This window comes from Rhagoletis pomonella, unplaced genomic scaffold, assembly GCF_013731165.1.
Source record: "Rhagoletis pomonella isolate Grant_MI unplaced genomic scaffold, Rhpom_1.0 Rhpom_scaffold_00004, whole genome shotgun sequence".
NCBI lineage: Eukaryota > Metazoa > Arthropoda > Insecta > Diptera > Tephritidae > Rhagoletis > Rhagoletis pomonella.
In genome coordinates, this window is record NW_023458558.1 from 75,901,346 (window position 1) to 75,917,241 (window position 15,896).

The 15,896-nt window shown below is 36.3% G+C and overlaps 1 protein-coding gene across 1 annotated transcript in view; it reads right to left on the minus strand.

Moving 5' to 3' along the window:
• Positions 1 to 15,896, minus strand: part of LOC118738082 — a gene marked incomplete at its 5' end in the record, with an annotated part of 312,005 nt that overhangs the window by 91,668 nt on the left and 204,441 nt on the right. The window contains 1 exon segment of the mRNA XM_036469005.1: positions 9,465 to 11,174. Within this exon segment, the coding sequence (XP_036324898.1) occupies positions 9,465 to 11,174 (1,710 nt within the window).

Here is a 15,896-nt window from a genome sequence, read left to right on the forward strand (position 1 = left end):
ATTTTCATATTTAGAATTTGGCCATATGGTAGTTTTTTTTTACTGGGTTTGTTTCTTAAATAAAATCAAATGGCAAATCCACAAGAATCGAGTGCTATCTTGCGTGCTGCACAGCATACCATACTCAAGTTTCCTACACATTGCCACAGTTTCTCATTTGCATTTAATTAAATGCAAGCTGTAAAAATCTATACGAAGGTTGCTGCTTAAGTGTTAAAATATTGAAATGTGACATCTGACATTGTGATCGTAAAGTTTCAAGTTTTTAATAGTCAACGTACTCAGATACTTGAAACATTCCCCTTGGATGAAACGACTGTTTTTTCGAAAGAACCGTTCCATCAGAGCAACCGTTCCGTTGGTCAATGCTGAGCGTGAGAAAATTTTACAAACTGATTCGTGAGCGTGAGTAACGTGAGTCGAGGTCAAATCAAGCAAGCATGCATTGTCACGCATGCAAATAAACTTTAGTCAAACAGCAGCAATTTAATATTTTTACAATTTTTGAAGCATTCGAGCTACCCTGTTTAAAATGTCAATCAAAAACATGATTTCAGCAGATCTTGTTTGCTGAAGCGGCACGAATTGTTAAAGCTTTTAATTATTACCAGAGAAAAGCTACTTATCAAAAACCACTTAAAACAAAATTACACTGGATACAAAATGGTTGTGCCACAAGGCGCTAAAAGTGAGATACACGGAGAGAAGTTTTTTAATCCAAGTCGGATAAATGCAAATTTACTTGGTCGCGAAATAGTAAGTAATTCATGAAATATTCAAATTAGGTTTATTGTCTACTGAATTTAAGGAAAACACTACTGAAAATACGAAACGGGTTTCTTGTTTACAAACAACAACAAAACCTGTTGCAAAATACCGTTGGAAAAAATATTATAATAAATAAGAAAATAATATTTCAAATTTACTACATTTAAGAAAATAACTTTTTCATGCTGGGAAATTTATTTGTTAATCTACTGAAATTTTGAAAACAAAAACAAAACACAGCAGAAAAACAATTAGAAAATACTTTCTTAAGCCTATTATCTGAGAATGTGTGGCAGGCGAATAAGAAACTTATACAAGTACATATTTTAGAGCTCTCGATTTTGTTCGCACATTTTCAAACAGCCCGGGTATATGAGCAGCGAGTACTCGCACACTTGTTCAATGCTCATTACTCGAAAATTTTCGAGCATGAGCTCGAGCAATTCGAGTTTTTTCGAGTAATTTGAGCAATGTTTGTTTTTATTATGTTGACATTTTTGGTAGCAACTTTTTAAATTTTTCAAATTATTGATATATAATGCAAAGATTGTTATATTGGTATTTAATAATATAATTTATTTAACATGAATTAGAAAGCAGCTGCTGACAAATACAATTTACAAATTTTCTTTTGTTTATGAAATTGTTCAAAAACTCGAAAATTTTGAACAAACATTTGAGCAGTTGAGCAATGAACGAGTTTCGAGCGAGTATCGAGCTACTCGCATTGCTCGATACCCGGGTATCTAGAGCTCTAACATATATACAAACACCCGCCACGATTTCCACAGAATTGAACTGTTGAAAACAAAAACCAAACATGGCAGAAATGAATTTGAAAATAAACAAGAAATGCTTTCTTAAATGAAGTCAGAAATGTCTTATTTTATTCTCTAAGAAACTTATACATTTGGCAATATCATATTTGTATGTACATGGGCAAATAAAGCGATTTCTGTCTTTGAATTGTCAAAGAAAAAACTAAAACGCAGTTAATTGCTTTCCTGATAAATGTCGGCTGTGGCGTCGCGTGAAGGTGGTTAGAGTAAAACGCGAGACATGTCCATCTGCTTATGCAGATAAATTAGCACACAATTGTGCATATAATTTTGCCCTGACAGACGACAGCATTGCGGATTAACGAGCCGCAGGTTCGTGGGTTCGAGTCCCACGGCCAGTAGAATTTTCATTTATTTCATTTTTATTACTTTTTTTATAGGTTCCATATTTTTAACGTTGCTTTTAGTTTGCTGTTGTTGACTTTTTAATGAAATTCAACTCTAAAAATTTAAACTAACTAATAGTAAAATAACAAGTAAGAAAGTCTAAATTCGGGTGGAACCGAACAGTAATACCGGCGCAAATATTAAATATATGTTTTCCACCTTTCCGAAAGCTACCGCTACATGGTAAGCAGGGATGTATCAATTTTGAGTAAATTAGGTCCTTAAATTTCGAAATATTGAAGTTATATGAAAAGCCGTAATTTTAGTCCGATTTCAATAATTTTCAACGCTTTGCCTTTATGTGCCAACCACAATAACCATACCGAGTTTGCTACAAATTGGTAGAACGGTTACCGAGATACATATATGTGAGCATAAGTGGGCGGTGCCACGCCCATTTTCCAAAATTTTATCATAAGCGTATTTCTTGGTTAAGAATTGTTGCAAGCGTCAATTTTGAATAAATTAGCTTTAATATTTACTGATTTATCAAAGATTTCGTATTTCTCTAAATTACCCTTATATATTTGGTATGCTGTACCAAGGCCAACAACTGTACAAAATTTGGAAGAAATCGGGGTAGCGGTTGCCAAGATATACACATGTAAGTGGGCGTGGCTACACCCATTTTTTCAAAAATTTATAATATTCTTATTTTTCGTCTAAAAATCATTGTAAATATCAGTTTTGAGTGAATAATCTTCAGTAGTTACTAAACTATCGCAGTTTTCGTATTTCTGAAAATTACCGTTATGTGGGAGGTAGGCGTGGTTATTGTCCGATTTTGCCCATTTTCAATACCATCCGTCCTACGCCCGAAAGAAGTACACGTACCAAGTTTCGTTAAGATATCTTAATTTTTACTCGAGTTATCGTGTGCACAGACGGACGGACGGATGGACGGACGGACGGACAGACAGTCACCGCTTAATCGATTTCTCTTTTCATCCTGATCATTTATTATCAGGGAACGGATTTTATGGAAATTGCCTTTTTTTCTACTAAAGAGATTGAGTATATTCGATTAAGAATGCCCACGATTTAGCTTTCCCTGATATATATACATTTGATGTATACACATGCGGCTTATAGAAGGGCAGGGACCTCTTGCCAAATTGGTGTTGAAAAAATTCAAAGCCGTTTTCTCAGCTAACGTAGGCTCGAAGACAATAAGGGGTGTGGATAAAATTGTAAAGGGCGAGGAAAACGCCCTTATTCCTGATAATATGAACGTTTCAAACGTTCCATATTTAAATTGGGCTCCACTTGTATCAACTTACGTCGAGCGCACATTTAGTACATTCAAGGCTTTTCTTCACGAAAATCGAATGAAAATGCTGCCAGAAAACTTCAAAATGCAGCTTGTGGTTCAACTATACAGATTAAAGTTTTATGAGTTAGAAACTCGAAAGGATAAAATAGTCAAAGATTCAAAGTAAAATTTTTTCATATAATGAAACTAGTTCATAGTTTTTCTCTTTTTACTTGTAATATAAACATTTCTAAAATAAATATATTTTTTGATTGTTCTTTGTATTTTCTGTCTTTTTTTTAGTGCCTTATTTTGCTTTTTTGCAATACCTCTTTTTTGCCTTTTCCTGCCTTTTTCGCTATTTTGTTTTGCCTTTTTTGCAATACCTTATTTTGCCTTTTCCAGCCTATTTCGTTACTTTATTTTGCATTTTTTAAAGGTTTTTAGGTCCTAAAAATCCGTTCCCTGTTTATTATACATTTGTCTATATCTATCTCGATTCGTTTTGCCTGTTACAAACAACCGTTATGTGAACAAAGTTATAATACCCTTGTGCACAAGTGCGCTCGGGTATAAAAATGTCATATAGACAATCATATATTCGCAATCGCTCCAACCGAGAATCGAACCTGCCAGCTACAGGCTTGTAGCGCGCAACTCTCACCACTCGGCTACCGCGGACACCGAGCTCGCCTACTTTATTTGCTTACTTGTACAATAGACAACAGCTGGCCGTTTTTACCAGTGTTGTCATCGAAAATTTCCCGGATCCGAGTTAATTCCAAAAATTTCGTGAATTTCTTCGGCTGCTTATGCGCATTTTAAAGAGGAAAATGCATGAGTTAAAGCAAATAACTTAATAATATAAGCTAAGGATAAACTCAACTACCATAAAAAATAATTTACATGTTTTTTTTTTTCTTTTTAAAATAATAATAATAGATTGGCGTTTACACATATGTAAATGTTTGGCCGAGGTTTTCCTCCGATTTGTGGCCTGCGCCTTGATGATGTTACACAAATGGGAGGGACCTACAGTTTTACGCCGACTCCGGACGGCGATTGCATTTTTATGAGAAATTCATGGCGGAAATACACTTCGAGGTTTACCATTGCCTGCCGAAGGGCCGGGCTTGAACCCGTGCTCTAGAACGCGAACTCGAATCTCTCGACAGGTACTACAGAGATTTTCTCTGTCGGCCATGGCGACTGTTTGAGCGCCTCGAGCAAAATGACATACGTATTCCTTTCCCGGAGGATGAAATAATTTATTAAATAATTTTCAAGAAAAAATTTCCTTGATTTGTACAAACGTTTTCTTATTTAGTTAAATGTATATCAAGACTAAATCTAGAAGATATGTATATTCTTGTTTACTTTCAAATTATATTTTCTTGATAATAAGAATTCGCTTTCTAAGTTCAAACACAAGTCTCGATTTCCTTGTGTCTGATTTGGTTTAAGAAAAATTGTATCTCCATGTATGAAAGCATCTTCGATTGGTTGAGTGCAGTGTTGCCAGATCTTCTTCTCGAAAAACTTTAAATTTCCGAATAAAAATCTGCCTAAAATCGACCTATTCAAAAATTAAGTTTTTATTTTGATTTTTTTATTGAACAAATTCATAAATAACAAAAAACGATAAATTAAAAGAATACCATAAACTGTTTACATTATATTTAACAAAACATAAAAGTTAAAAAAAAAAGTTTTTTTTTTTGTAAATTGCTTTGTTAACTCTTTTGAGCATTTGATTCGGTACCTCAATTTAATGTACCTTCTTGATCAGTGTTTTAAATATATCTTTAGCTCTTAAAATACCAGAGTGCTGGAGTTTCTAGTTTACAAAAAAAAATCGAAAGAGAAACCATACTCTTTATTCAAGAGTCGTGAGTTAATTTTAAAATTTTAGCAAAACATCGCAAACAAATATAGGATTAATTGTTGCTGAAGTATATTTTTGCTTCCGAAAATTTTCCATTAGATTCTAGCTCCTATGAATACGTACAAACTGATTCCGTTATTTCGAGATACCAATAACACCACGCGTCAAAAACAAAAAATCAAAAATGCACGCGAACAATTAATATACCGGCGTCAGGATTTTTTTAAGGACTTTAAAATTTTAAAGATATGATTAATTCAAAAATTATTTTAAAAAATCAGTGAAATGTACAATAACAATAAAGGTACAAAATGTTTCTCATTTCATTCAGCCGAATTGAAAAACCTTAAAGTTTTTTGGTTTACAAGGACAAATAAGTATTGAAAGTTCGCTTTCAGTCAATTTTATTTTTTAAGTTATTAAAGTTAGGACGACAAAATTTGAGGATGTGGTCGTGTGTATATTAGTCCTTAATATATAATTTTTTCAAAAACAAATATTGCAAATTTTCAAGGATATTCAAGGATAAAATTTTAGAAGGAAAGTTTCCATACCCATTCGTCCATATGCAACCAACAATTTTTTTATTTTTTAATTCTGCAGGATTTTCTCTTTTATGAACCCACATTGTTATTCTACATTGCACTGAAATTCTTTAATAATTTTTTTAATTAATCTTATTTTTTTAAATTTCAAAGTCCTTAAAAAATCCTGACGTCAGAGTGAAAAATTAAAAACGAGGTTTTACAATATTTTACCCATATTTTCGCGAATATATTCATTCATTTACTGTCACACGGTGTAACAATTCCAAGTTAATTAATTGATAAAACCTTATTCAACATAGTCGTATTATTGTCATGTGAATATAATTTTTTTGTAAAATCAGACCAAGATAAGACAATTGAGTCATAAATGGGGTTATTTTTTATCCTTTATTATTTGTACATGGCCCATTTCACTCACGACCGACCTTCGCCGAAAACCTAATTAAGTCGGGAGAACGAACGAGAAGATGGACGCATAGACAGACATGGATTAATCGATTTCTATTTTTATTCTGCACATTTTGATACACATATTTTTGACATATCTATGTATATATGTATATCTATTGCAATCTCGTTAGGCTTATAGAAACAACCATTATGTATAAGCTTCCCATTTTTTTGAAAAACTTGTTTGCATTCCGAGCCTTAACGAGAAATATTTGAATTTGTTTTGATGGAAAATTACACAAATAAGACGACACAAAATAAAACAAATCTAGATAACGAAATATAATTGATGTTTATTACAATAATATTAGAGGCGAATTTGTCGAAGCTTATAGCTACATTTGGGATCTAAATAAGATTAAGTAAAAAGTTGTCAAAAACTATTATAAGTAAAACCGAGCACTATGTTTAGGTAGGTATTTTTTGGCTTACGGACTATTAAAAGTTCCTATGCTGCTATTTTTAATTGGATGCAAAATGTATATATAGTTTATCTCACAATTCAAACTATTTTTAGTATATACATATATTAATAGTGCAAGGATGACGCTTTTGTTTTAAAATTATGTATTAATCACAAAAGACAGATAGCCTAAAGATTGTTACAATAAGAACAGAAAAATTTTAGCCCGAATCTTAACTTTAAATAAGAGCAAACCAGAACTGGTCCATAAACTGTTTACTAGTCTTTGTGACACGATGTAGATTTTTTTAATAAGCTATGGAGTTGAAATTCTTAAGCCTACAAAAGCAAGAACCGAATTAAAGCACAATTCTTATCTGTTGTAGCACTTTTTTCCCGGTACCGGGCGCTGTGTAGACTTCTAGACTGAAAACGAGACTTCATAGTTAAGGCTGTACCTACACAGCTTATTTTCCTTCTTTAATATTTTAATAATAAATTTATTATAAAAACATGGGATTAGAACAGAGAGATGAATTTATTTGGATTGAATGAAAGTTTTATGTAGCTCAATGCATGTACATAAATGCAATGCTTTAGAAAATTTATTCCTGCATACATTTACAACGCCACAAACAGAGTTCACAGTTTTCAATCAAAAATTACAACAAATAAATACATATCGTCGTTTAAAGTGGAAAACCGCGTATCAACAAAATGCAAAACCGCGTATCAGCAAAATGCAAAACCGCGTATGTGAACTTGTAGAAATTATTTTCTTTCTTTTCTTTTTTATAAAGAAATCGCATTTCTGGCTAGTATATTTCAGGAAGAATGAATAAGGATTGAGCCAAGAGCTTGTTGAGCAAATCCAATTTTTGGCAGCCAATGTCAGTTACGCGGTTTTGCAGAATGACGATACGCGGTTTTGTACTTTAAACGACGATATGTTAAGCCCGTGGACCTACAGTGATATATGTATGCTTTGTAAATATAGATGCATTCAGTAAACTACCAATCTAAGCTTTTTCAAAAGGCTGCATTTCAAACAAAGCAAATTAAAGGTTTGAACTTAAGTCAACACAGAAAATAAGTATCTACACAATTTTGGTTACCCAAAGCTACAAAAACACCACCCTCACTGAGGGATAATACGACAAAGGCAAACGCAGATTCGCCAATAGCAGTTCGAGGCGTCTAGCGCGTGAGTTGGCAAGCGATGGAGTATAAGCTACAAATCTGACTCGAATGTAAGCTATTTAAATGCCCAACATTTTCACGCCAACTGTGTAGTGACCAAACGAACTATGTTACAGGTGGCCTTCGAATCGAAAGGAATGAAGACAAAGCAAAAGTTAAATTTGCTAAGAATCCCTCAACATTTACCGCCTCACTGCACCAGTTTTGACAGTACTCCCCCAAACCATCACAATCACACTGTCGTCTCCTTCCCAGTGGGTGGTGACATTGCACCGGATAGTAGAACACCAGCAAACTTTGGTCTAGACATCGGTGATGATGTCAAGTACAATTGTGGTTGGGATTGTGAACGCAAATTTAATGGACGCGCGCTGGCTGGCGGTGGAGGAGCCGTGCGCAATTTCAAATGAGTTGGCTTTAGCGGCCGCTTGGGAGGTAATGGTGGTGGTGGGGGTGACGTTGAAGAACGACAATTCACGGAGGTATCGCTACTACGTCGCGAGTCGAAAAATGAGGTGTTGCTGTAGATGGCTTCCTCTTCTATGGTGGAGTAGATTTCTTCGGCCGTCTCGTAATAAGAGGCCGCATTCACGGTGCGCTGCAACGACGAAGTCGACTCTGATTCAACTGACGCCAAAGTGGAGGTGGACAGATCTAATGAGTGTACTGTATTTTGATAATCACCGCTGCTGATGTGAAGAGGGCGTCCGGAAGAGGGAATAGGCACAGCTGAGTTCTGCGCAACTATTTCGGATATTGTAGGAAATTGCATTGAGGTGTACGACGGTGTAGGAGAGGTAATTTTAGCAACTGGTATTTCCATTGACCGTCCGGGTTTTGTTGTGGCACTGGCGGTTTTAATTGTATATGCTGTAGAGTTGCTGTTAGAGGAATGGGATTCGGAAGAAAATATAGCTGTTGATGATACGGGGGAAGTGACTGTTGTGGCTAATGTTGGTTTTGAACTATATCTGCTTGTGAAGGCGTCTGGAGTGGCAGTGGCTTTAGTCGCTGATAAAGTGTTGACAATGTTGTTTGTATGGCTGTCTGTGGCGCTATTCGAAACAAATGGTTCTTGTGTTGGTTGGGTTGTCGATTCACTCACCAGGACTGTACGCTGTTGCAGGTGAATATGTGGTGCCTGTTGCTGCATCTGTTGTTGAGGCTTCATATATAAGCCGGCAGTGACAGCCGCTGTACCACTGCTGGCCAAGAAAATAGGCGTACTAACCAACGATGATGACGACGATGGTGACGCCTGCGACGTTGTTGCAGAGAACTGTGCTTGTGGAAGCAATACAAGGCCGCCTACAGTAAATAGCGATTGGTTCTGTTGGGAATTAGAGACGTTGTTTTTACTCGTAGGGATCAAGTGACCAGTTAGGACTTGAGTGGTATTTGGCTGTTGGGGTTGTGGAAGGCTTGTGTACTGAACTGGAAGTATTTGCGCTGAGGGGAATATTTGTGTGGGGGAGAGTGAACTATTGGATGGAATGCCTGCCTTTATTGCCGCTGTTGATGACAAGAGATCCCACCTGGGCTGCATGGTTGCATTTAAAGAAACAATAGAAGAAATAGGAGAAGCAATGTTAATAGTTGAAGAATCGCTATCGCAATAGGAACTACTTTCACAACCGGAATTCTGAGCCATAAAGGAAAGCAGGTGTTCGGGTGGTGGGGGAAGTGGTAAAGAATCTAAATTGTCATCTGAACTATGAATATATGGATTTACCGAGTGTTTGATGCTTGCATAATGTGGAACTGGCGGCGCATCTTCGTGTGGTGCACCCAACTCTGGGATTTGCGACTTTTTACCCACGTTACGTAACTGATTGCGAATTTCATTCTCATGCAACATGATTGTACGGTGCTCTTCTTCAGTAACCAGAATGTGATCGGGCGAATTTTCATGTATGAACTCCGAGGGGCGGCGCTGTGAAGGTGGTAATTCGTCATCAGGTGGTGGTTGAAGAGGTGGTAAGACCTCTACGTAAAACGCTTCCTCACTACTTTTCACTTTTACACCTGGCGAAGTTGGCTTTGGCATTGTAGCATAATTGATGGGTGGGGGAGGCGGGCTTTCGCGAGGACGCGACGGGCTGCGTGGAGTTTTTATACGCACTGGAAGCTTTGCTATGTTGCCACTAGTTGGTGTTAATGGAACCGTTGGCGTTGTCGGAGGTGGTGGCGATCTCACTTCATGAATTGTGTTTGTGGTGGGATCATGTTCGAAAACCGTAAAATCGCCGTGACCAACATCGGCTTTTTGGAAAGCATCCAGCGCCACATTATGAACTAGCTCAGCTTTTTTCGTTTTTGGCTTCGGCATTATAGGAGGTGGTATCCTCTTTGGTTTGGCACCCGTTGAATTTGATATAAGATCCTCAGTGGATTTTGAATGTGCGCTAACCACAGTACTAGGAGTACTGCGTCCACTTGAAGGTGAACGCTCGGATGACAACAAATTTTCTGTTGACTTCGAGCCAAAGAAGAATTGTTCACGTGGAGATTTAAGAGCTGAAGGTGATTTAGACATGGCTTTAGCCAACTCAGTGTACTCATCAGTCTTAGATTTATCGAGGAATGCTTCACGGAAGGGATTATCTCGTTCGATTTCAGTATACACCGGCACTCTTTCAGGCTGCGGTGGTGGACTTCGATAGCCGCTACTTTTTGATTCCCCACCAGTTAAAGGAGAAGACGAGCGAACGTGTTGAAGTGTGGGCGAGTCTATTTCTTTGATACGCGCCACTGTGGGCAATATCGGAGGCAGTTTTTCGGGGCGCCTGCTGCGCTCTAGTGTCGAATTGTTGGACGACGATGGACTCGCCGAGCGCAATATGCCTTTCCGCGGCATGCGGACACGTGAACTACCATATTCTTGTTCCGAATCGTAATAACGTGAATAACCATCGGGAGTACGTGAGCGTTCGTAGTCGGATTTGGACCGTTCATCCCCACTTAGATCGAAACTTACAGATTTTCGGTGCCCACCGTACGTAGAACTTGTCAGGTCTGGTGTACTACGACCGGAAATGTAGTCTAAACCTTCGCGGCTGGGGCGATAAGGACGGTAGTCATTTTCAGAATCGCTGGTGTAACGTGGTGAAGGTCGTGGCCGCTCAAAGTAGTCCGAATCTGTGTCACCCTGGTCAGCTGAGGTATTCGGAGAAAACGTATCGTTTACATCGTCATAATCATATTCATCTTTAGAATATTCAAACTGATCTTCGCCATGACCCCCCTCGCCCTCGCCCTCTCCTTCGTCTTCATCGTCAATTATATAGACAGGTTCAGCTTTCTTTAATTTAAGTGACAAAAGAGTGCGCTCATCCTCACGCTGAGCTGACTCACTTTTTACGATCTCTTTGTTTTTATAAGAGGAGTCCTGACGTTTCGTTACGGTTCTTGCCCTCTGTATGGGTGGAGTTGGAATACGCCTCTGTTGAAGTTCATTATGAGCATAAAAATTATGTCCATGGAAAATATTTATTTATTTTAGTTTCAGTGTCTAAAATTATGTTTAAGCGATAGAACATTTACTGAAGCGCGTTTATAAAAGTGATATGAATATGTGCTAATTGTGCTTTTGGTGTTTGTGAAACTTAAATAAACGAGTGCTTTGACAATGCTGGGTTTTTCAGGTACATATGTAGCTGGATTACCTTGAAGTGTTTTTTTTTTTCAGGTACATATGTAGCTGGATTACCTTGATGTGTTATGTGAGATAGTGTGAGTGATTTACTTACAATGATATTTAAAAAGTGAAAGACAGTGAAAAGCTCTAATAGTGAGTTTTTAATGGTTATAATTAGCAAACACTTTTGATTAGCACTTTGGAAAACAAAAATAGTTTCTGAATCGCATGTTGCAGAGAGAAGAAGTTGAATTCAAAAGAAAGGACATTTTAAAAAGTTCACAAACAGTAAGGCAGTATGGAGGTCTGATGAAAAATGAGCATTAAAACAATTTCTAACACACACAAAAAAACAAAAAGGAATTTTATGATTTAATTATTCAGACTTAAAAAGCATCAAAAAGATACGCTCAATTACCTAATCAACTTTCCTTTATTCTCCCAAATACAAACTCAGAGTAGAAAAAAAAACTGAAACTCATTTCGATTCCAAAAACACTTTAAAAAATCTCTTATTTTTATATTCGAGAAGATATTGTTTTTATTATTGTTCAATTTCGGTTTTTGATTCACATAAAAAATGTTCATATTCATCAATACTCATTTACCAACAGAATAATACGACTAATTGTAAAACGTATGTATATATAGTGCATATATGCATTACCCTGCCTTAAAGGAAAGGACACCTTTATACAGATTTTTATATTTTCAAAATATTTGGTTAGTTGGACAATTTATATACTTGTACTTATATATGTATGTACTAGAGCTCTTGAACTTATTCGAATAATTCGATTATTCGAACGTTCGAATGGCAAATATTTGTACGATTGCCAATCGAATGTTAATATTCGAATACTGATTCTATTCAATTATTCGAATAGTCGCAAAGCTTCGATTAATTGGATACCTTTTTAAAATCGAACATTCGATCGTTGTAACAAGCGTTAAGGCATCCACACACCTGTGCGATTCTGTTGGAACGAATCCGCGCCATTTTTGTTGGTACAGACTTCACTACTTCGAAAACGCAAATACGGATACATCTATGCGATTCTATCGCAGTATCAATTTATAGTCCAACAACAAATATTTTTCAACAAAAATAAAATTATTACTTTTCTACATCAAACATGTTTTGCTTCTTTTACGTTCATTTATGTTTCAATCTAGTAAAATCCGTCTATTGGAATCTTTCATTTTCAAAACGCGGCAGTCTGCGATTTCGGCACGACTGAAAAAGAATGGTGAATGTTCAAATAAATCGTTGCAGCAAAATCGCGTGTCTGGCTGTTAATTTAAAATTGTGGTCTGCATTGTTGTAATTTCGGCCGGCACGGCACGGCAGAGTCGCACATATGTACATATGTATGTGTGGATGCCTTTATAATTACATATCGTACGTGGTACTGCAAAACGTTCTATGTCACTTATTATCTCTGGTGCTTGATTGATCTTTTATCTGTATCTGATCGCTTACGGCAATAGTTAATCTTCATCAGCCAAAGGTAGACAGTTTTGTAATTCATTTATTAGGGTATAACGATATGCAGATGCATTCCGGTGCAAGTAAGAGACCATCTAATTGCCAAAGGTACTAATAGACATAGACCGTTTTGCAGTATCATCGACGATATGTATGTACTGTTACTCCCAAAATTGAGCGTACCGTACGGCTCTTTTTTGTTAATATTCGCAATGTTTTACATGCTAAAAAAAATTTACATTTTTTATAGGAAAAAAATTGCGTAGGACAGCCAGCAAAAAAATGTAAAAAATCAACGCGAATTTTTAGACATTTGAAATTTACACATTATTAAACTAAAAATGGGCTATAAAACTGCATACCAAGAAAATGTTTTTTTTTTTGGGGTTTTTGTAAATTAATAAAATTAATTGTCCATATATGGTATAAGGGGTATGGAAATATCTCTTTTCCCTAGCAGTAAACCTTTTAGTGTGAGCAACAATGATCTTTTCAAATAAGGCAGATCGGAATATGTGCTCACTGGCAAGACAATACTGTTATTATTGTACCCTGGAGTAGATGTATATCAAACAAAAAAATTACAATTTATAAATTTACTAGCCGACGAACTGCCTACATTTTTTTTTATTTTTCGCACAGGTGCAACCCTCTTCGAAAAATAAAACCTTACTGCAAATCGGAAAGTCAAGCCTTTTCCTTTGACACCTCATTTTTTTAAATCGAATGAACTGTCCAAATCTAACGAACAAAAAAATGCCCTCGCGTATTATACATACATAATTTTTAAAAAGGTGGCAACCCCACTCAAACAAAAAATAAAAACTTATTGCACATGCAGAGACCATACCCTTTCACTTGGTGCCTCAGTTTTCACAAACAAACGGAGATTTTATAATTTTTAAAAAGTGGCAACCCTACTCAAAACGTAATACGTTATTGAACATCTAAAAGCCGAGCCCTTTTATTTGACACCTCATTTTTTGCAATCCAACGAACAATGTGGATCTAACAACTTTTTAGACCTTATAGGAACTTAAGGTAGTAAAGATAATATTCCTATCAATACAGATTATAATTAAAAAATTCCGTATAAATCCGTTCAGTAGCTTTTCAGATTAGCGTGGCCAAAATATCCCGACTTTCCTTTATACTATGTATAGAAGATAGTAATTTTTAAATAGGTGGCAACCCTATTCAAAAACGAAAGCTTTTGAACATGCGAAGGCCAGGTCCTTTCATTTGGTATCTCATTTTGTAATCCAACGAACGGCTAAAATCTTTTAACTTTTTAAGAGGTGGCAACCCTACTCAGAAAAATACTATATTATTGCACGATTGAGAGAAATAGAGGTTGCGCCCATCACAGTACCGCTATTCCTCTCCCAGTGAATTTGACAGAATCGCTGTTTGTATGACGTCACACTTGTGCAACTTGTTTATGTTTTCCTTGCAACATTTTTTCTTCTTCTTCCATTCTTGCTCACGTTTGGGCATTTATCTCTCGCATCACACAAAAGTTATTCTCAAAAATCCTCTCTGATGGGCGCAATCTTGTATTCTATCATTCTTGATATTATTGCTCATGTAAAGGCTAAGTCTTTTCGTTTGACAGTGACGGTGCAGAACTGATGCCTACGCTTATTATGATTGAATATAGTAATTTTATTAACAGGTGGCGACCCTATTCAAAAAAAACATTAGTGCTTTTCTAGAGGCCAACCCCTTTCATTTGACACCTCATCTTTTGCAATCCAACAAACGGTGCGGATCTAATAGTTTTTTAGACAGGTGGCAACCCTATTTAAATTCTAAGCAAAAAAGGTCACTCTCCTGTCGGTACAGAGTATATTAGAGAAAATCTCATCAAAATCCGTTCAGTACTTTTGAAGATTACCGCGTATAAAGAACCTCGACTTTCGACTTTTAGAAAAGGGACTCAAACATAATATCCAGAATTATAATAAGAAAAAGGAAATCGAGCAGACAATTGTAGATGCGGAGATAGCCATATCTATGCTGCCGAAAGAGGAACAGGAACACACTAGACACATGTGCAAACAGTTAATTGAAAAGGAAATCAAAGCCAAAAGAAACAGAAAACAGGGCAACGAAAATAATATAATCAAAGGTCTCAAACAGAAACTAAAAAATAACAACGTAATCACGACCAAAGCTGACAAAGGAAGCACAACTGTACTAATGAATAGAGAGGAGTACATACAAAAAACGAAACAACTTATCAAAGAAACCAATTGTAAGAAATTAGTAAAGAATCCTACTGAGGAATACCAAGCCGCAATAAAAGAGACTATAAAGAAATCTACAAAAATAATAAATGCGAACCAAATACATACTTTGACAACTATGAATCCATCAGCTCCTCCGATGAATGCACTACCTAAAATCCACAAATCAGGCACACCTATGAGACCAATCATAAACCACAAATCGGCCCCAAGCTACAAACTATCAAAATATTTAAAAACTATACAAAAGGATAACCTTGGATTGCCCAATAAGAACACAATATCTAGTACAACGGAATTGATTGAAAAATTAAAAGACTCAGTTATCACGTTGGATACTAAGCTGGTATCATTCGACATAAAAAATCTATACCCATCGATACCCATAACGGAAACAATAGATATCCTATTCAAAATACTGACAGAAAAAACAAGAAACAGAGAAATCGCCGTGGAGATAACTAACGCACTCAGAACGACGTTGCGTCAAAACTACTTTAAATTTAATAACAACGTATACATGCAAACAAACGGGCTAGGCATGGGCAACCCCACATCGGCGATTCTTATGGAGGTATTCATGCAGAAGTTGGAAGAAAGGTACATGGAGTATCTTATGTCACAACTAGGAGCGACGTTCTACGCCAGATACGTTGATGACATCATATGTCTTATAACAAAGGAAAATGAAGAACAGATATTGGAATACCTCAACAAACAGCACAGCAACATAACGTTCACAATGGAACAAGAAATGGAAGGAAAGCTAAATTACTTAGATCTGACGAT